Source organism: Pinus tabuliformis, chromosome 5_1 (genome assembly GCF_031772625.1).
Source record: "Pinus tabuliformis cultivar Carrire ecotype Pingquan chromosome 5_1, CPIR1, whole genome shotgun sequence".
Lineage (NCBI taxonomy): Eukaryota > Viridiplantae > Streptophyta > Pinopsida > Pinales > Pinaceae > Pinus > Pinus tabuliformis.
Genome location: NC_142305.1, coordinates 53315019 through 53338431, shown reverse-complemented (window position 1 = coordinate 53338431; position 23413 = coordinate 53315019). Strand labels below are relative to the sequence as shown.

General features: G+C 34.1%; 2 protein-coding genes across 4 annotated transcripts in view; one reads left to right on the top strand and one right to left on the bottom strand.

Annotated features, from left to right (window-relative positions):
- Positions 1-9220: 9220 nt before the first annotated feature.
- Positions 9221-16678, top strand: ABCB19 (ATP binding cassette subfamily B19). Its single transcript, XM_089431700.1, has 10 exons — positions 9221-10414; positions 10524-10578; positions 11052-11227; positions 11660-11860; positions 11992-12251; positions 12391-12707; positions 13103-13326; positions 13674-14496; positions 14725-14966; positions 15214-16678. Exons 1-10 carry the CDS (start codon positions 10094-10096, stop codon positions 16420-16422), a joined length of 3828 nt encoding a protein of 1275 aa, XP_089287826.1. The 5' UTR covers positions 9221-10093; the 3' UTR covers positions 16423-16678.
- A 3036-nt stretch (positions 16679-19714) lies between these two features.
- Positions 19715-23413, bottom strand: part of LOC149163417 (uncharacterized) — a 153281-nt gene continuing 149582 nt past the window's right edge. For all 3 annotated transcript variants that reach the window (XM_089431696.1, XM_089431697.1, XM_089431698.1), the window contains 2 exons: positions 21553-21707; positions 19715-21455 (listed from right to left, as the gene is read on the bottom strand). In XM_089431696.1, coding sequence (XP_089287822.1) covers positions 19965-21455; positions 21553-21707 — 1646 coding nt within the window. In that variant the 3' untranslated portion in view covers positions 19715-19964. The remainder of the gene's footprint in view (positions 21456-21552; positions 21708-23413) is intronic.

Sequence of the window (23413 nt, the reverse complement as noted above, 5' to 3'; positions counted from 1 at the left end):
TGATATATGAAGTAGAAAAGTTAATTGTCTACTAAGGGATATGACTTCCATAAATTTTTGGTTGATAGTAAGTTAGTAACCACTATTAAGTTGGCACATTTACACTTTTACTCCTACATGCCATGTAGGTATATTTATTTCCATCTGATTTCTATTCATTTTTATGGAAATACTTGCTTAAATTATGACAGATTGTAAATGATGGTAAATAGGTTATTTACATGAGTATGAGTTATTTTCAAGGATTTAATTATGAAGCTTCACAATGAAAAAACATTTCACAATTTTTTTAAAATCATGGCATAAATATTGCAACTACATCAAATTATGGCAAAAAAAAGGTGAGGCAATTATCCACATAGCACAAAAACTATACCTTCAAAATTGTGGTCCAATCAATTATTTAAAAAATATTTGTTTTTCAAAGTTAAACATTATAATTTAGATTGGTCAATTCTAAATTAATAGTGATCAACAGAAAATACTATAATCCTGCTCTAGCAAAGACTAATAAAATCTATTTTACATCTCTTTTCTTATTTCACTCTACATATTATACTAATTCTTTCATTTAAACAACAATCTTTTATTTTCATATTTTATATCAAATTTAATAAACACTTAAAAACACATAAAAATACCAACCTTCCCTTAAAATTTATATATATAATATAACTCCTCTTTAACAATAAACATCATCATAGTATCCTCTTTAACAATAAGCATCATCATAGTATCATAGGGTACACTAGTTACCAAATTTTAACTAACCATAACCTTCCCTTAAAATTTATATATATAAATATAACTCCTCTTTAACAATAAACATCATCATAGTATCATATCGTACACTAGTGACCAAATTTTAACTAACCATATGTTAAACAATTTGAATGATCTCAATCAAACAAAGAAAAGGATGGTATAAAAATGCATATACCTAATTATATAACCTACATGTTCCCATGATACATCAAAGGTCTAAAAGTTAGTGTTTAATATAAAAATGCATTTATCTAACTACATAAAGTCGCTTGTCCTTTGGGTACATCAAAGGGTTTAATAAAGGCCGTGCCCTTCAGATACATCATAGGGTTTAATAATAAGAATTTAATTTCCTTATATGGGTGTGCTACCAAGAAATGAAGTCCACCTACCAAGTAAAATTTCCTCCATTATGGTGTTTTACATAAAACAAAATTTGGACAATGCATATGGAAATTAAAAAATGGGGCCATGCATGTCACCATCAGTCTTGGTATCTAAGGCAAAATCATATTCACTGGATTTCTTCATTGCTAAAGTATTCATGAAAGAAGTTTACTGGAAGGTATTACTAATTTTCCTTTAATTTAAAGGAATTATGTTTTTTCATAAATATTTTTTTATAGATAAATTACTACATTATTTTTTCATAAATTTATAATAAAAAAATTAATTATATTTATTTTAGTATTAATATTGAATAGTAATATGGAATCATGTATTTTTCTTAAATTTATAAATATATAATGGTGATTAATATTTATTAAAACAAAAATTGATTTATTAGAGTTTAAGAAATTGAGATATTATTTGAAAATTTGAAAAGTTTACTTTTATGTTTGAAAAATATTTAGAAAAGCATTTTAAGAACATAAGTCTAGTTAAAAAAATTAAGAAAATTGATATTTTGAAATTTAAATATAGCTTGAGTATATGATTGACAACGTAAGAGAAAATATTTTTTATACTCAATCCTGTAGTGTTATAAAGGTGATAAACTTTTTCATTCCAAGACATTTTGGGAATTGACCAACAGTCAAATTCATTTTAAAGCACATGAGAATTTGTTCTTATTTTAGCAATATTTATTTTCTTCTTTATACTAGACAAAGAGATACTTTTGATTTTAGAGATTTCTTCTTTACAGTAGTAGTCGAGACAAAGTGATACTTGTAATTTTAGAGATTTCTTCTTTAAGAACATAAATCTAGTTAAAAAATTAAGAAAATTGATAGTTTGACAGATATTTTGAAATTTAAATATGGTTTGAGTATATGATCGACAATGTAAGAGAAAATATTTTTTATACTCCACCCTGTAGTGTCATAAAGGTGATAAAATTTTTCATTCCAAGAGATTTTGGGAATTGATCAACACTCAAATTCATTTTGAAGCACATGAGAATTTGTTCTTATTTTAGCAATATTTATTTTCTTCTTTACAATAGAGTAAGAGATACTTTTGATTTTAGAGATTTCTTCTTTACACTCGTAAAGACAAAGGGATACTTGTAATTTTAGAGGTTTAGGTTGATCACCTCCTTATAATATCTTAATTTCATTTTTCCCTTTAACTCTTTAAACAACTCCTTACTCAACCACCATTTTAATTTAATAATATTCATTAGTGTTATTTTAACATAACATCATAATTATAATAATTATGATATATCGATATTTAAATGTTACATTGTATTAACTTTCTTAATTAATATATTATTATAATTTTATATCAAATTGTATTTATATTATAAAATAATTTTAAAATATAAAAGTTTAAATATTTTTTATTCAATAATAAATACTAAAGAAAAGGTTTATTGGATCTATTTTTATGGTTGATATTGTTATCATCTCCACCTTATATATCTTTGTAATGATTCTAAACTTTTATTGTCTAAAAATTTGTCTAAATCGAAAAGATGTGTACTATATACATAGACTCACTCAACTATATAAATTAAATGGTTGATCAAACACTAATAAATTAAGAAACTTTATAAACAATATTTCTTAAAAAATATATATATATATAATTTCTTTTAACATATTTTTTTTCAAATTTATTTATATTTAAATTTCATTTTATATATTTTATTGAGTCAAATTCTTTCCATTGATCTAAGAAAGCATTGGTAAAAAATAAACCATATTTCCATGTGATGATCATCATCAATATTTGTACTCAGTACTAAAGTCTAATTATTGAATGCCTTTTGTTAATATATTAAAAGACATTATTAAAAATAAAACCATTACTCATTATATTAATATTTGTACCCAGTACGAAGATCGATATATTTTTATGAAAAATAATAAGTCGGTGATCACAAACTCATATACTTCAATAATTTGCTGTCCCACCTTTGGTAAATACTGACCATCTAAAAAAAATCCATCATTGTTCAGTTTTTTTCAGTGAAATTTGAGATTCACGAAAACTGAAAAAGTTTTGATAGTGTGTGAGCAGAAGCTGCAACACTGCCTTGTCCTCCTCCTGCAGCTTCATACGTTTTGTTGTCATGTCACAGTCCAGCTGCCACTAAAATTCAAATGATACTTCAATCTGCTTTTGACCCATTAGTATTACTGTTACATATTCAGCTCAAGGAACATGAGAGTGGGTGGTGAGTAAAACTCAGATAAATGACAGACCCCAGCATTCTCGAGGAACTGCAAATTTCCTTCATTGCCAAAAAGTAACTGACAAAAGCCTTACTCTTTCGTTTACTAGCTGCAGGTGACTTATGGATAAAGACTCATCGATCAATCTGTCAGTCAAGAGTTCACATCTCGCATTCATTCATGTGATCTCAAGGTACAGATCAGTTAAGGATCCACTAAACCAATATTTCCATACTTTAATGGAGGGGATAACAACTTAATCTGTTAAATATTACTGTCCATACAATAATTGAAATTGGTCATTACACAATCTGGATTCTGTATTGCTTCTTGGAGTTTTGTTAATACAGAAATCACAGATTACCCCAACTCGTATTTGGTTGTGTTACAGTATGACTAATATTGTATTAAGTTGAATTATTGATTTCAGGAATATTTCAGAATGTATTATTTTGAATCGCTAATTTCAATAATATTTTAAAATCCAACTGACCGAGGTCAAAAGATAGTGACAGAAATTTAATTAGTTTTTTAAATACAAATTATTTTTTTCCTTTTGTTTTATGACACAACAAACAGATGTTCCCGCCCCATGATGTAGACTGGCTGCTTTCAGGTGCAGTAAATTGGCATCCATTAAAAAAATGGGCAGGATAATGAATTTGGTTGATAGATAGTTCCATAATATACGCTGAAAGAAATCACTCAGGCTTAATATCAAAACAATGTTTTGTCAGTGTCCATGTGTTGCCTATGGCTTTAAAAACTGTGATTCTGATAAAAATGAATGGCAATAATGACAGATACTCATCCTGGCAGTGACAGTGAGTCAGGATCTCTCAGGTTTTGCATACTACAAGGGGCCCATCAATATGTTAAGAAATTAAATGAGTATTGAAATTTTAAGAGTACTTCTACTATGGTAGGTTATATCAGTGAGACACCCAAAACGATCATATAAGTTGAGGCAGGCAGGCTAAGAAATGATTGGCTTGTTTGAAACCTATGAACAATTATTGGAAAGCCTACCTGATTTAAACTGTGATGCTATTGGAAAGCTTGCCTGATTTAAACTACCATGCAAAGTATGTTAGCAAACCAATTTGCCCATTAAAATTGTAATGAGTTTTCCAATATGAGTACCTTGGATATTCCATCGACCTACAGGTATTGAGTTTTCCAATATCAGTACCTTGGATATTCCATCGACCTACAGCTTCTCTTTGCAGTAAACATTTATGGAATACTCTATCTCAATGAACTGCAAGACATAATGCAAATCCATGTGGGGAAGCTCGTCCTGTCATTGCTAAAAATGTAGGTGTTTATTTATTTATATGTTGTACATGATCATTTATACCTAATAAATTATGAGTATGTATTTACATATTGGGTTTGAGTTAGGAATTTTTTTAATTTTTTTTGGGAAATGCAAAGTATTTTTTTTAATTTAAATTATGTTATTTTAATAGTGTAATAATTAATGTAGTTATATAAATAAAATGTTCCGTGGGTTATGTAATTGTTTTTTGTTTAGAGCTTGTTTATTTCAAACATAAGGAAATAGGTTACAGATGCAAAATTTAGAGGCATCTAGCAGAAGTGAAAGCAGGTTATGTAATTGTTTTTTTATTAAGAACTTGTTTACCTCAGACATAAGGAAATAGGTTAACGATGCAAAATTTAGAGGCACCTAGCAGAAGTAAAAGCTTTACAGAGCATCAGTGGGTAATTCCAAGTAGCTTGGTTTTTCTTGAATAAACATTTATGAGTCAGGCTTCATTTGTGGGTACCAGCCTCATCGTGGATAGCGGCCAGTAATAGTTGTCCGCATTGTTGACTTGACAACTGAGTTATGTAGGGTTTCCTATTGTCTAAAAAAATAAATTAAATGATTGATAAATATCAACATGCATCAAAACATTTATCATGCATCTCACATTGCCAAAAAAAAAAAAGTTCCACATGCTCAAAAAACCATAATTCATATTTATACGACATTTATTTAATTAATCAATTTAATTTAAAGGCAGAAATGAAATAACTACTTTTGAGATAAATCTTAACTTTTTATTGATGACAACTATTAAGAATATTCTAAAATTTTGTGGAGGTTAAATCCTTACTATCCACCTAATAATTCAAGATAATTAAATTAAAACTCTAGAAGTTCTATTTTGAAATAGACCACCCTATCGGTCTAACTAAAATTTAATATTTTGTTAAGAATATTACCGTGGGATTCCACAAAAAAACGCAAAAATATCTATTATCCTTACCATCCACCTATTAATTCTAGATAATTAAATTAAAATTCTAGAAGCCATATTTGAAAATATACACGCTTATTTGTCTAGCTAAAATTTAAAATTTAGTTAAAAATATTATTGTCGCATTCCACGAAAAAAAAGAAGCAAAAATGTCTATTAGTTAGACTCTGTCCATTTTAATTAATCATTATTAGATAAGATAATAGAATTCATTTATTACATCCCAATGACCTCTTAAATTTAGATTTTGTTAAATATATTATTGGCGGATAAAAGAAAAAAAGTCTATTAGTTAGACTTTGTCCGTTTTAATAAATCTTTAATAAATCTTTATGAGGTAGAATAATAGAATTCATTTATATAGCCTCCAAGTTTCTAGGAGTTTGTTGGATTTATATTATGTTAAAAATGATTATTAGTTAGATTTTGTTCATTTTAATTAGTCATTATAGGGTAGAGTAATAGAATTCATTTATTGTATGCAAGTGGTTAGAAGTCCATTAGATTTAAATTTTGTTAAGATTATTATTGCTTAGTTCCAAGAAATAAGGTAAAAATGTCTATTATCTCTACCATCCATCTAATAATCTTATATAATTAAATTAAAATTCTAGAAGCCCTAGTCCAAAATAGGCACATCTATATGTCTAACTAAAATTTAAGATTTTGTTAAAAATATTTTGTCAAATTCAGAAAAGAAAAAAAAAATGTTTAAATGTTTATTAGTTAGACTTCGTCCATTTTAATTCGTGATTGTTATGAGGTAGAAATGTATTATTGTCAAATTCTATAGAAAAAGGCAAAAATGCCTATTATTCTAGATAATTAAATTAAAATTCTAGAAGCTCTATAAAAAATAGACATGCTTATCTATGTAACTAAAATTTAAGATTTTGTTAAAAATATTTTACCGAATTCCACGAAAAAATACAAAAATGCATATGAGTTAGACTTTGTCCATTTTAATTTAGTCATTACGAGGTAAAATAATAGAATTCATTTATTGTACCCAAGTTTTTAGGAGGTTGTTAGATTTAGTCGAATTTGAGAGATACTCTCTATTGATTTTCATTGGTCATATGAGGTAGAATTTGTTTAAATTCGAATTTGTTTCCAAGTTTTTAGGAGGTTGTTAGATCTAGTTAAATTTGAAGGATGTTCTCTAACTAGTTAACTTCCTACCTGTTATATGTTTTGAAGTTTTTGTGGGCATATTTTCTAGTCTAATTTGACCAAAATTCGGTAGGGATTTGTTGGAATCACGAGGTTGAGTTGTGAACTCTCCATAATCCAAGTGCCTTTGGGGTTTTTCGTGTTAAATCTATAAAAGCACTTTAAATAACAAAATATCACAATTTCATCACACTGGGTTTTTAAAGGTATCTAATCCATAAAAGCACTTTAAACAACAAAATATTAAGATTTGGCCAAAAGTTGTTTCGCCGAAGACCAACAACTCCAAAACTTATAAATAGTTAGAGAACACCCTATTTTTATAAAAGGTTGAGATATTCTTTCAACGAGTTCCCTATTTTAATGTGAGATCAATAAGTGTCTTTAAAAATAGGGCTTTCAAAGTTTTAATTTAATTAAAAATAATTATTAAGTGGATGTAGTAGTTTTTAAGTGTGACTTTTTGGAGTTTCAGACAGATTTTCGGCCAAAAAAATTGTGGCTAAATCTTGATTTGTATTGTTTAAATTGAATTTTTACTGCATATATGGATTCATCACCCTCAAAAACCCCTCGGACACTTCAAAGAGTTCACCCATCAAAATTGTGATTTCAAATGATCTCTACTTAATTCTAAACAAATTAAGAAATCATCTCTACTTAATTCTAAACAAATTAAATCAGAAAATAAATAGAAAAAAATTCCAAAAAATCCACTTAAAACTAAGCATTTAATCTCTACATAATATCTATAAAAATTTTGTTTTTTTTTTTAATTTAATTTAAAAAATAATAATATTTAAATTTAAAACCATAAAAAAACTAATTAAATCATAATACAAATTTGTAATTTTGAAACCGTAAAATTAAACTCAAATTTACAATTTCAATAAATTTAAACCACCTGTAAAATTAACCAAAAATATAACCAAGGAAAAAACCAAAAATAAACCAATTCGATTAAAAATATATTCAATAAAAATGGCATTAAACTATAATAAATAAACATTCATTCATTCATTATAGTCCATTTCACTAATTCCATCTCTATCCCTCATAATTCCACACTTAGTACAATCCATCATGAAAGGTAGAGATAAGCCTGGCCCATACACATTGCATGCCCGGTAGATTCTTTAGTTAATGCATTAATTATGCTGCCATGAGATGCTACGCTGTAGTCTCCAGAATCCATACGCTGGACGATTCGAACCCACGAGCAATTTAAGGCGGGCAGAGCAGAGTATACCTGTTTGTCATCAGTTATAACAGCGTTACCGTACAGGCATCTTTCACATGCTTCGATGAGAGCCGTCAAACTCAATTGGAACGAACCAACGTTGGGTTTAACGGTCAGCACTCCCGAGGCTGCCAAGAGTCCCAAAAATAGTTTGGAATTGTGCGGTGGGTTAAACGGTCAAACACTTGCTAGGGGCTGCTGAGAGTCAAGAAAAAGTAATTTGGGATTTTTAACAGAAACCACTCGAAATTGGCACTCTTGAGACGCTCGTAAGAGAGGAACTTTTCGAAATAAATGTATTCCATCACTCTGCAATTAACCCACACAACCCAAGCAGCAAAATAAACAACATGAATTCATTGCTGCTGTGAAAAAATTGAAAAAAAAAGGAGTGGAGGTTACACTCAATCCACATTCCAAAGCAGTCATTCTCTCCCATAATGTGGGGGCCATTAATGGCTTTGAATGTGCATCTACCCAAACCTGGTAATCTCCACCTATACTGTAAAACAATAACTGTGTGGATGGTAACCTCGTAATCTCTACCCATACTGTAAAACAATAACTGTGTGGATGGTAAGGTGATATGAAGGCATTTTCCTCCTTTGAATTAAAACTTATCAGATTAAGTAAATTGTTCCCCAATTAACAGTCATAGCCACTGGTGCATGTGCCTGTATTTTCATCATATTTTAGATTTAAACTCGGTCAATGCAGAAAGGAAAATTATGCTTATATATGTGTTCACGGTAGTATTAATTTGTGTATAGTATATTTTTTAAATTTATTATGAAAAGATCTTAGTTCAACTAATTTGGTGAATAATTTGTTTCGCTTACTGAATTCAAGTCTCCAAAGCCATTGTGACATTTATCAAATAGTTATCTCTGATACACTGACTGATATGATATGGTATGATGTTTTTTTTTTTAATTTTTTTATTTATTAAAGGAATAAAGGTATATTAAGTCACTTTACATATTTGAAATTGGAAAACAACTCTGTTTATACCGACACTCTGTATATGGGGTTTAATATAATTTAAATTTATTTAACAGTGTGTTAAAAGGTGGTGCAAATCTATGTACAAATAAAGGCAGATAGCATATAAGCAAACAGAAAGGTGCTTATTTCCTGATTTCCTGAATGGATTCTGACAAATGTTAGCTTTCATTTTTAAGGGTCCACACTTTAATGGCATAGAAAGCAGACCTTAGGGTGTAAAGGCGAACAGAGAGCACCTCGTGAAAACAACAGCAGGGTGTTGCTCATGGCGCGCTGCAATGCCATCATATATAATATTGAGACCAGCATGTGACTTTAGGCTTATTAAATAAGCGGGAATCACTTGGGTGTTCCCTGGGAGCACAGCCTTATCTGCCACAGACCTCTAAACAATACACTGGAGGCAGATGCACATTCCCAGAATACCAGCTGCCACCCACACGTCCATATAGAAAACCACTATTGATCATAGAAAACAAACCATTTTGTCAGTTAAGCCTTACCAACGTTTGGAGTTATTGTAAAAACTTGGTCAGGCAGTCAGTCAGGCACACATACACATCACTCCCATATCCTGGTATTGCATTACTTATTTAATTTCCCCATAATATAATATTACAGAGGTATGATGTTGGAGAATGGATTATGTATCTTTGTTCTGGTTTTTTAAATAGGCATCAGAATTTATATATAAACTATTGCTTCTGGATCATGGGGTTATGAATGAACCTAATATCTAGGGACTAGGGGTATTGCATTTATTCATCGAGATCCCCCACCTTCAGATTTCTAATTATATAAGCTGGCATCAAGAAATTGACCCACTAAATATTTTACCAGAATCAAGGTCTCCTCTTTGACATATTTAAGTACCGAGCTGAGATTTCAATTCATTCGTAGTAGCATCTTCATTCTTTGCTGCTTCTCCGCTTTCTGTATAGGATACCATGCAGCCTTAGAGTAAAAGTTCCATTTCAGAGAAGTATACAGTGAGATTGTCGGAGCAACTTTAGCCCATGGGCGAAGTCGGGCATCTTCAGTTGGGTTCTGTCGATGTATCTGATAGAGCATCAAATGTGTCAAAGAGCAGCTGCAAGGAGATGAATGATGGTACTATTCAGGACGAGAAAAAGAAGAAAACTGAGCTGTGTGTTCCATTTTACAAGCTCTTTTCTTTTGCTGATAAATATGACTATTTGCTCATGTTCGTGGGAACGATAGGTGCAGTCATCCATGGTGCAGCCATGCCTGTCTTCTTTGTGTTCTTCGGAAATTTGATCAATGGATTTGGAAAAAATCAGAGAAATCCTGCCAAAATGGTGGATGAAGTTTCTAAGGTTTGTGCTGGATTACTTTTAAGGATTCATTTAGATACGGTTAGTTGGACAGCTTCTTCAGTTATAATGATTAATCATTAATAGGTATGTGTTTGCTTTGTGCTTGCAGTATGCCCTGAATTTCCTGTACCTGGGTTTGGTGATCCTGTGTTCCTCATGGGCAGGTACAAAGTGCCCTATACCTTCGAAGTTTCTATTTCTTCAGTATAATCTCACAACATCTTAGGCCTTGTAGGTTGGAGAAACAGATCAGGACTTTCTGTTTTAAAATCACAAAAATATGTAGTTTATTTATCACCCACTTAATCAACAATGATCCATTGGACTACATTACAAAACTTTTAACGAAGTTTCTCTCTGATCTAAAATTCTGTTATTTGGTTACTTAATTCACTAAGGTTATCGCTGTGAATACCTGCCAGTGTATAGTTGGTGTTTGACTATCTTCTATTTTATACTAGTAAAAGAGATGCAGGTTTTGAGTGATAGAAATAAGAGTTCGCTGAGAGACTAGAGACATTATCGAATATACGGAGTGTGTGAAGTTTTCTGGTGGACATTTTCCATATTAAATAATATGAATCCTCTGGGCTTGGAGAGGGTTATTTGATTTCGTATATTGCGAATAATTTTGCAGAAATTGCTTGTTGGATGCACACTGGGGAGAGGCAGGTGGGTAAATTGAGAGAGAGATACTTAGAAGCAGTGCTGAAGCAGGATGTGGGATTCTTTGACACGGATGCTATGACCGGGGATATAGTTTTCAGCATTTCCACAGATACTCTTCTCGTTCAAGATGCAATCAGTGAAAAGGTACTCGCCCATATGACCATTTGTGAGTTTAATGGCGTTTTCTTCTAGTACTTAAGTTTGAAACAACTGCATAAAATCAATCAACGTATGTATATATTTTATGATATCCATAGCTTGATATGAATGTGTTTGGTCTTAAGAAATTGTCCAGAAATGGAAACATAGGCCAAAATCCAAGACTGATTACCGGCCAGTTGATATTAGGAAGGGAAATTTAGGATGGGAAAAAATTATGCTTATCAATCAACATAGTATATCAGAAGATGCAAAACAGCCTGAAGAACTAATATATAGGTTTCGTTGTTTCTCCGTAGTATAACTCAGATTGCAAATAAGAATCTTGTGGGTCATCTGATGTCCTCTTCAGCCAGTTAATATAATTTTGTCTTATTTTTTTACATCTGAAGATCTGTTTATTTATTGTGGAAATAGGTGGGAAATTTTATACACTACCTATCAACATTCTTGGCGGGTTTGGTGGTTGGATTTGTTTCAGCATGGAGATTAGCTATCCTGAGTGTTGCCGTTATCCCAGGCATTGCATTTGCTGGAGGTTTATATGCTTACACGATCACAGGATTGACATCTAAGAGCCAAGAAGCTTATGCAAATGCAGGGAACGTTGCAGAACAGGTATCTTGTTAAGATTTTTAGTTCATTCTTGAAACAAATTTGTGCACATGCATTATAATAATTTATTGAATTTGTGCCAGTAAACGAGGAACTGCCCAAGTCATAATCTGAATCTCTTCGATGTGTAACAGGCCATTGCTCAAATCAGAACAGTCTACTCTTTCGTAGGTGAAAACAGGGGATTGAATTCCTATTCAGAAGCTCTTCAAACCACATTAAAGCTCGGATACAAAGGAGGAATGGCCAAAGGATTGGGCATCGGATGCACCTATGGAATAGCATTTATGTCTTGGGCACTGGTGTTTTGGTATGCAGGAGTATTCATTAGAAATGGGCAAACAGATGGAGGCAAAGCGTTCACTGCCATTTTCTCTGCTATAGTCGGTGGCATGTACGCCAGTTTCCATCCTATGCAAGATTTTTCTGCTCACAATCTATCCAAGCTACATGAACTACATACTAAATTTTAGAAGTTAATTTCTTCCTTTGTATTCACTGCATTGGCTTATAGAGAATGGTGGATTTTACAGGAGTTTAGGGCAATCATTCTCCAATATTGGTGCATTTGGCAAGGGGAAAGTTGCTGCATACAAGCTGATGGAGATTATTAAACAACAGCCTACAATCATTCATGATGTTTCAGAAGGAAATAAGCTAGAAGAAATCCAGGGCAACATTGACTTCCAAGATGTTACATTCAGTTACCCTTGTCGGCCAGATGTACTGATTTTCCGAAATTTCTCTCTCCAAATCCCAGCTGGAAAGACTATTGCAATAGTGGGGGGTAGCGGTTCTGGGAAGAGCACTGTTGTGGCCCTCATAGAACGCTTTTATGATCCCAGCCAAGGTGATGGTCCTTTTTTTGACATAAAGTTTGGCATACTGGATTTGACCTAGGTTAGGCCAGTTGCTTTCAGAAAGGCATCAGTTCCAATTCTTAGATAACTACTTATTTATAGTTCAATACTTCAATAATTGAGAGTTTGGCTAGGCGATTTTTCTGATTTTTGGACTTTTGGGTTCCAAGGCCACTGTTGTTACCTAGAGAAACTTCTTGCAATATAAACCTCTTTTCTGGGCTTGGCTAATTTGCCACTGAAATTGATATACTGCTTGTTTTCTTAATAGTTAAATCTGAACACCATGTAGTTTATTTTGATGAAATTTCTATGAAGGCTGTGGCAGATTGGTGGCAGATTGGGCTTTATCAGTGGGTCTTATTTTCTCTGAATTTCTTTGCAGGACATATTCACTTAGATGGTCATGATCTCAAAACTTTGCAGCTAAAGTGGCTTCGCCAGCAAATTGGGCTGGTAAACCAAGAACCTGCATTGTTTGCTACAACAATACTTGAAAATATACAATATGGAAAAGAGGATGCCACCATGGAAGAAGTTGAAGAAGCTGCAAATGCTGCAAATGCACACAGCTTCATTACCCTACTTCCAGATGGCTACAACACTCAGGTATGGCCACTACTGAAATTTTTTCAAATATGCCATACTGATAAATCAACTTCATATGGTGACCCAATATACTTGGACCATAACCTAATTTCAACTTTTCAGAATGGCTGGCATTTACATTTGTTTGTAACTAAAATTTTATTCAACACATCCAATTTTAACTCTAGTTTTGCTGCTGCTGTATATAGACATCATCCCCTCTTTGAGATTAGTTTCAAATGAACGATTTAAACCACTGTAATGGATATTTTCAAAGAAAACATTCAAAGAGAAAGCATGATTTATTCTATTATAAATTGATTAGCCCATCCTAAGCTTTTAAATTTCCTTGTAAATCTTCTGTACAGGTTGGAGAACGAGGGGTTCAGCTATCTGGCGGACAAAAACAACGAGTGGCAATAGCAAGAGCAATGCTAAAGAATCCTAAAATTCTTCTATTAGATGAAGCAACTAGTGCTCTTGATGCAGGTTCTGAAAGCATTGTTCAAGAAGCTCTTGACCGTCTGATGATAGGAAGAACTACTGTTGTTGTTGCACATCGTCTATCCACCATTAGAAATGCAGACATCATTGCTGTTTTACAGCAGGGTCAGATTGTTGAATTAGGAAATCATGAAGAATTGCTCGCCAAAGGTAGCAGTGGTGCATATTCAGCATTGGTTAAACTCCAAGAAATGGGTATGACAACAGATGGAAGCCTTCCTCTAAGGAAATCCAAATCCACACGCCTCAGTCATTCATTATCAACCAAGTCTCTAAGCCTCCGTTCAGGAAGTTTAAGAGCCCTTAGCTATCAATATAGTACAGGGGCAGATGGGAGACTTGAAATGATTTCAAATGCTGATACAAGCAAGATTGATCCCCCAGCTCAAGGATCTTTCTTTAGACTTCTCAAATTAAATACACCTGAATGGCCCTATGCTCTACTGGGGGCTGCAGGATCAATTTTCTCTGGTTTAATTGGGCCAACCTTTGCCATCATAATGAGCAATATGCTTGAAGTTTTCTATTACACCGATAAGGAAGAAATGCAAAGAAAAACCAAAGAATATGTCTTCATCTACATTGGATCTGGTCTCTATGCTGTTGTTGCCTACCTTTGTCAACACTACTTTTTCAGTATCATGGGCGAGAATCTCACTGCAAGAGTCCGGGAGATGATGCTTTCAGGTTGAGTCCAGTTAGCATAGATTTCTTTCTCTGATTTTGTTAGAAGAATAAGAGTGTTAATCTCAATCATTGCTTTAATCAAAAAAATGTGAAAGAATCTAGGTGCCATTACTACATCCAGATCCACTGAGCTAATATGCATCTAGAGCTGTAGGCAATCTCTTATTTATTTCTTGTTCAAAATATCAGTGTGCACTGCAAACCTTACACAAATATTTTGTATTGCAGCTATACTCCGCAATGAAGTAAGCTGGTTTGATGAGGAGGAGAATAACTCAAGCCAGATAGCTTCTCATTTGGCAGCTGATGCAACAAATGTCAAATCTGCAATCGCGGAAAGAATCTCAGTTATTTTACAGAACATGACTTCATTGTTAACTTCCTTTATTATAGCTTTCATTGTGGAATGGCGAATGGCTCTGCTAATTCTGGCAACATTCCCTCTTCTTGTCTTTGCAAATTTTGTGCAGGTAAGCTACTCCTAAGCCTGTGATCTAGTCAAATAAGTGAAAATTTGACCATAAATTGGGAAGTATATGTTGTTGCACAATTATGTACAACAAGACTATGAAGCTTTATAGTACACAGAAAATAAATTGTCTGAGGATTTCCACCTCGTTTATATAAATTTACACAACTGTATTTACAAATAATACATCCAGGACAAATTTGCAATTCTTTGAGAATTTATTCTAACAGCATTTGCTATTGTTTCAGCAACTGTCTCTCAAAGGATTTGCGGGAGACACAGCAAAAGCGCATGCAAGGGCAAGCATGGTGGCAGGTGAAGCAGTTAGTAACATACGAACTGTAGCCGCCTTCAATGCAGAGGACAAAGTCCTCAATCTCTTTGACCAAGAGCTGAAGTTACCTCAAACCCAAAGCCTGAAACGTGGCCAGTTCTCTGGATTTCTATTTGGAATCTCGCAGCTCTCACTATATGGATCTCAAGGCTTAATACTGTGGTATGGTGCAAGACTAGTTCAAAATGGAACCTCAACATTCTCCAAAGTGATCAAAGTCTTTGTAGTTCTTGTAATCACAGCAAATTCTGTTGCTGAAACACTAAGCCTTGCACCAGATTTCATCAAAGGTGGAGAAGCAGTGAGTTCTATTTTTGCAATTCTTGACCGTGGAACAAAAATTGAACCAGATGATGAAGATGCAGAAACTGCTGATAAAATCAAAGGTGAAATTGAATTAAAGCATATAGAATTTGCTTATCCATCCAGGCCTGAAGTCACCATTTTCAAAGATTTGAACCTAAAAATTAAAGTCTGTCATAGCCAAGCCTTGGTTGGGGCAAGTGGTTTAGGAAAAAGCTCAGTGATCGCATTAATTGAAAGATTTTATGATCCTGTAGCAGGTAAGGTTACAATAGATGGTAAAGACATCAAGAAATTGAATCTGAAGTCACTACATTTGAAAATTGGGCTTGTACAGCAAGAGCCTGCACTTTTTGCTACCACAATATATGAAAATATACTTTATGGTAAAGAAAATGCAACTGAGACTGAAATCATTGAGGCTGCCAAGGCAGCAAATGCACATAACTTTATAAGTAGCTTGCCTGATGCTTACCAAACCATGGTTGGTGAAAGAGGTGTTCAGTTATCTGGAGGCCAGAAGCAGAGAATTGCCATAGCAAGGGCCGTCTTGAAGAATCCCAGCTTGCTTTTATTAGATGAAGCTACTAGTGCACTAGATGCAGAATCAGAGATTATTGTTCAAGAAGCTTTGGAGAGATTGATGTGTGGAAGGACAACAGTGGTAGTTGCTCATCGTTTGTCAACAATTCGAAATGTGGACTCCATTGCTGTCATTCAAGATGGTAGAATTGTTGAACAAGGTAGTCATCAGGAACTTTCTTCTAGAAGTGACGGACCATATGCCCGCCTTCTGAATCTTCAACGCCACCATACCTAACCTTAACATGTGCTTTTTTGGGTTTTTGTTTTTCTTTCATTTATGTAGATACAGAGATGATGAATCCATCTGCATCATCATATTGTATTCCAATAACTTTGAATGCATTGTATGTTCATGGAAAATATTGGTATAAACTGGGTTGGGGTTTTACATTTTTCTTCCCAACTCTATATTAGACAGCTGCTTTAGGCAGAAATCTAGCCTAAGCCACACTCAGATAAATTCAGAAAATGTATAAAGTAGCCTTCTTTAAGCTATGTTTCCCACTATGTTCATGGTGATTCTGAAGGCCATCCACAAGTTGGCAAATGTGTGGATCATTGCTTTCAGTGCATATGAATATGTGAATGTTTGATTGGTTTTAATTATGTCCATTTAATATTTTTCAAACTTGATTAGACTACTATCGGACATGGAATTATAACTCCTCAGCTTAATAATATGTATGCAAAAATGATTGGTCATCACAACACTTTCTGTGAAATAAGATAGGAAATTTTTTGAGTTATAAAGATGAGCAGTCTTCAAGGCAAGCGCAGAGCATTACGTATGGATGTGCTTTATGAATAGAAACCCTGAAAACATAAGCAGAATCATAATATGTATTGAATCTGTTAGATGCGAATGAGTTGTAGCAAAAGAAGCTTCATTTAATTGGAGCAGTGGTAACCATAATTCAATGCTTGTGTAAAATATTTGTATGGTTATTGTATTTTAGGTATATCGTTTTGTACATATTTCTAATGTCTCTCTTCAAAGATGTACTATTTTATCACTGATGTAACATATAAACTCGTTAATATGCTGCTATGGTATGTTGGATGCTATTTTTCTTGAAGTTTTTGGCAGAGGATGTTGTTTTTAATATATTGTCCTGTGCACACCACTTGTGTCTCTATTAAACTATATGCTTATTTCCATTGTATATCACATTTATCTATGCCATCATTCCACACAGAATTCTGAAAGATAAATCTGTACCATGTTGGAGGCCTCTATCATTCCACAACGTATAAACTTCTTACTACGGTATGTTGGGTGCTGTTTTTCTCTTGATGTTGTTTCTGGCGCACGAAATAAAAAGTAGTGTAATGCTAAATCAAAAACCATAATAAGATGGCATTTTAATAAAAAAGTAGTGTAATGCTAAATCGAAAACCATAATAAGATGGCATTTTAACAAAAAAGTAGAGCGATCATCAAATATCAAATTTCATTCCTTGATGCTTTTTTGTCACGGGAATCCAGCAACCCATTCACTTGTGACGTTATTATGGATTACAATATGATTCATAAAACCAGCAGCGTTTCTTGATGTCATTTTTGGTTATTGTGCAATATTAAATCAAAAACCATAATAAGATGGCATTTTAACAAAAAGGAGCGATCATCAAATATCAAATTTCATTCCTTGATGTTTTTTTGTCACGGGAGTCCAGCAACCCATTCACTTGTGAGGTTATTATGGATTACATTATGATTCATAAAACCAGCACATTGGATGCTACGTTTCTTGATGTCATTTTTGGTGTTTTGGTGCGCACAATATAAATTGTGCAATGTTAAATCAAAAACCATAATAAAATGACGTTATATCAATAGTAACCACAGATTTTCTAGTTTAATTACTTGATGCTTCTTTGTTACAATAGTCCAGCAGCAATCCATTTTCCCTGGTCCGTGTGAGGTCATTCATGGATTACATAAAATATGAATCGTCAAAATATAATAAAATCCATTCTTAATAGTTATTTTAATGACAAAGCACCCCATGGATCCAATCAAATTAATGTGAAACCAACTGTGTAACGTAATACACTATTCAACCATTTTGACTTTTTTACTTCAGAAGTAGCAGTTGATCATAAATATTCTTGCTTCAACTGAAAGCGGGTTTATGATTGATATGGTATATCATTCTTCCTTTTATAATCTTAAACATGCAGAAACATAGAAAAAAATGCACCATACACAGTAATTTCAATTACATACTGACAATACGATCAAAGAGATCAGCAATAAAATCTATAAAATGAAGGTTAAAATAATTTGCAATGGAGCATCCATTGCAGTGATTATCATAATCGATTGTTTAACCACTGTTTAATTGAAATTATATGTTCACCGAATCAGGTAATTCCTTTCCCACCAACCAATGTAACTTTGCTCCATTGCAGTGATTATCATAATCGATTGTTTAACCACTGTTTAATTGAAATTATGTGTTCACCGAATCAGGTAATTCCTTTCCCACCAACCAATGTAACTTCAAAAACTTGATAGTGCTCTTTAATTTCCTTAATTACTTTGCCTCGTATAGAGTAAACCCCTTGAATATCCATCCACATTCATCAGATACTCCCAATTGCATTCAATTTCAGATCTTGAGTACAAAACTTTCATAACTAGGTGAACGCAACTTCAAAAACTTGATAGTGCTCTTTAATTTCCTTAATTACTTTGCCTCGTATAGAGTAAACCCCTTGAATATCCGTCCACATTCATCAGATACTCCCAATTGCATTCAATTTCAGATCTCGAGTACAAAACTTTCACAACTAGGTGAACGCATCAATCCACACTTCTTAAAGGCAAATGGTGCAAGTGCAGACAGCAAGTTAGCATAAAGCATTGCCAACAAATTTCACCAACCACTAAGAAGTTCAAGTTATTCAAAACTGTCCCAAGAGATTCACACATAATTTCTCACTGAATCAGGTTCTAAAAGGAATTATGTTCCCTGTCAACCTTTTAAATTCGCAAGATTTTCGAAACTGCTCTGTAATTTTCTGAATTGCTTTGCTTTGTATACCGCTTGAATATCCATCCACGTTCATCAGATACTCACCATTGCATTTAATTCCACATATAGTGTTTACAAATCTTTCATAACCAATTGAACGCATCAATCCACCCCTTCCTAGAGGCAAAAAGTGCATGTACATATACCAAGAAGTTCGACTTATTGAAGACTGTCCCAAGCGAATTCCAAGAAAAAGAACCCACCATTCCACAAGTTTGGGCCTTCTATCCAACTCACATTTTGGAAACATTTTTTCCTAAGAAAGAAACTATTCAAAACTACCTCTCATCTTAGTTTTTGCCACACAAACTATGTCCACATTATGGGAAGAAAAGCAATTCTCACAGATTTGCCCACTCCAGCAGAAAAATGGGAGAAAGAAAAGCGAATAAAAACGCATCATGCCATCTTCCATGGGATGCAATTACTTACAAATTATCTGAGAAAGAACAAGAATTTAAGCCATGAAACTAGTGAAAAACAACATTTTTGTATCAGAAGAATATTTGCTGAGATTATGAAATTTGTAAATATAATGTTAACACTGAACAGTAGACCTAGCTTATGTGAACTAGAAATTGGTACATGTACAGCTCTTTTACAACATAATGGGTCCTTTCTTAGGAAACCCCATCTCTGTAGTCTGTATAAACCTTGGAAATGTACAGAGATTGAAAATGGAGATACATGCTTATAACCAGAAAATCAATGAATCTGGTGATAAATGCTCAATAAATCAAAGCTGGAGGGCCAAATCAGGTTGTGAATCAACCAGCATTCCAGAAGACTGCCTAACTGGAGACCTTGGAGACTGAAACCCTACATTCAAATCTGGTGGAATCGAATTTGAAAATTCAGATGTCTGTTGAGAAGGTTGTTTTGAAGGTAAAGACTTCCATAGTTGTTTTTGAGATTGGGATGTATCAGCTCCCATTGGTATCTGCCTGTAATTAAAAGGACTCTGTGTGGTTGAATTTGGCAATTCTACCATCGAGTTTACACCTCCCTGAGAAGTGGCATGAGATGACAGATTCTGAGGATGCATCCAGCTCAGCTGTGAACGCATATACAGAGACATGTCCATGGGTGCCTGCTGTTGAATAAATTGAGGAACACTGGATGATGGCCTTGCTTGGATCTGCTGCATATTATAATATGCATCAGGCATTGTCTGCATCTTAATTCGAGGGCTACCATCTGCATGAGCTAAATCTGTAGCTCGAGATTGCACCCATGCTTCTGCCACAACATCCCCTCGGCTCACTGTCGTTTGTCTTGATGGGACAGAAGAAAATCCAAACATCTGAGTATTGATAGGCATATTGGAAGGTCTCTGCTGTAACCCTGGCATCTTGCCTTGGGCTGAATTAACTAACCAATTCAGATCCTGTGTGCCGTATTCTTGACTACTTGTAGATGGAGGCGTCCAAACTGCTCGGTACTTGTCTTGATAGTTTGGTATAGAAGGCTCTACAGAACTCAATGCAACATGCACACTACTAGAAATGCCTGATAGTTTTGTATCACCATATGGTTCCCTGGCCACGCAACTGGAATTACCATCCAACCTTCTATCAAAACCAGTGCTGCCAGAAGTTGTCGTCTGGACACTTGAAACAGGTTGCACATGTTCAGCCGGTTTGGCAGATGCCCATTGCATAAGTCGGTTACTTCTGGAGACAATCTCAAGCAATTTTGACTGGGATACATCTGAGGTAAATTTCGCACCTGCCAGATTGACTTCACTGGATTTAGCAATTGATGAAGCTGATTTCAACTCACTCTGTTTGACTCCTTGCAAAGGCGTTTGAAAATTTGTATTGTTGGCTGACTGTGAACTCATAGATAGAGGCACAGGTAACCCAGTAGATTGAGACAGAGATACTAGTCCTGTAGATTGAGCAACTGTTGCCACACTCGACAGTGCAGAGGCTTGATCATTTGTTGCTTGATTAGCTGCACAAAGATTTAATTTAGCCTTGGTTGCAGTAAAGTCACTTGAAACTGTACTTGTCTGAGCCAAGGTCTGTTGATCCTTGATCTCCTCACGCAATAACAAAGCACCAGGAGGAGCTTCATCTTTACCCACCCATCCTTGACCAAATGGCACATTAGAACACAGAGATTTCTCAATCTTTTTGGCTGCAATCTTCCAGGCTGCAGGGCCTAGATCTACAGAGAAACGAGCAAGACTTCTTGCATAGGCATGCTCTGACTGAATCCCATTCTGTAAAATGTAAATGAATCAGAAATGGAACAAACTAACAGCATTGGATAACTATCTAAATCACATCGCTGAGCAATGTAGTAGAAATAGCACATACATGAACTAGCTGCTTCGGATTCTCGCCAAAAATAGCAAATATTGACTCATTCCCACTCATTAACATATTCCAAGGTTTGTAAGTGCCACGACGATTTTCATCTATCAGTAGATCTCTTTTCCCATCTCTCAAAGCTGTTCCCTTGAGAATAGAACCTGTAAATAAGATTGTCATTGAGAAGCATTAAAACATACTATTATACTTCTCCCAAAGAATAATTAAATGGTAAATAGAACCTTCGAAACATACTCGGAAATGAATAGCTTCAATACTAGTACAAACAAATGATTCATAAGCATGCATTAAAAGATGCCCATGAAAAATTCTACAACAGTCTTCAAACTGTATCAAGTTAAAGAGATGGAATTGTGAGATGGTGAGGACGAGATCAGAACTATCCTAATAAGAATCACTGTCAGAATATTTAATGTCCATTTTCCTGGAGATATGCGTGAATATAGTAAGTAGATTTGCAAAGCAATCAAAAAAGGCTACAGTATGCAAATGCAAGAAAAGATTAAACAGTTATTTTCAGATATGACCCTCAGGGGAAGGAGCGATATGCAGGAATGTAGGGCCAGGGAATGTGTTTTGGAAATGGCTGGAGTAACCTAACCTCCCCGCCCCCACCACAACAATTTTGGCGACTGCACCACTATAAAAAAATATATTACAAAATTATAATATCTATGTGTGTGTTGAACAAGTTCAAGAGAACGGGGGATGTGCCAGCAAGCTTCAGGGACAGCTAAAAGGTAAACCCAAAATTCCAGGGGACAGGAAAGTGCTTATGGAAAAAATATTCAGAAATTAAAAATTAAAAAAGCATTATTTATAGAACATAGGACTATGATACAACTCAACAAGGGTAGCAATTCCTAAATAATAGCTCCTTAAGACCATGTACGTGCATATCAAAAGTTAAAACACCAAAAAAAAGGTAAATCTAGGGTACAAGAACCTACCAAACATGGTAGACTGTTGATGCATTTATCCTACATTATAAAACAGACTACGTATTATTCTGGCACACACTGCATATATAATATATGTCATGGTCTAATGTCAAACCAATGAGTCAACATGACTTCCGATCATATCAGGAACCTTGCCTCATGAATCAAAACCAGAACCCAGCCTAACGACTTTCTTCTCTGACTGGATTGGACATAACTAACATATCTCTCGTCTTTCTTTTTGCACTGAAAGGAAGGCAAGGAGGTCACTTTGCGGCCAATTGATTAGTGAATATGAGAATTATTTTCTACTCTATATTTCATGACCTGTCTCAATCTCGTTTATGCCAAAATTTGTGTCATTCTCATTCTTTATGTGGACAACTTTTAGGTAAGAGGACTATATTTCTTCCCCACAAAATTCATCTCTTCCCTGTCTTACATTTCTTCCCCTCAAAGCAGCACCCTATATCTATTCTCCTCAAATTGCTATGCTCAAGCCTAGTTATCAGATATCTCTCTATTTCCCTATTATAGCCAAACTAGCGACCAAAGTCCAAAAGAGGGAGAAGGAAGATGGTAAAGGACTCTACCTAAGCACCAAGCATCCCTAAGAGGTCAAATATCTAACTTGAGGTAAGCGGACTCAAGGAAGGTGGTCTAGCAGGGAAGGATGGCAGAAAGATATCGATGTGATCATTGGGTAGGTCATGCATGGATAATTGTCTAATAGAATGTGTAGTATAGTATAATATATTAGAAAGTTGAAACATATAATACATCTTATAATATGCTAGTGTATATATTAAGAAACCTGTCACCAAGTCTCTCGTCGGGATTAGTGCTCCTTGGTGCACTCCTTAAGTACCCGTGCTCCTTTGCTAAAACCCTGGATGCGATATATG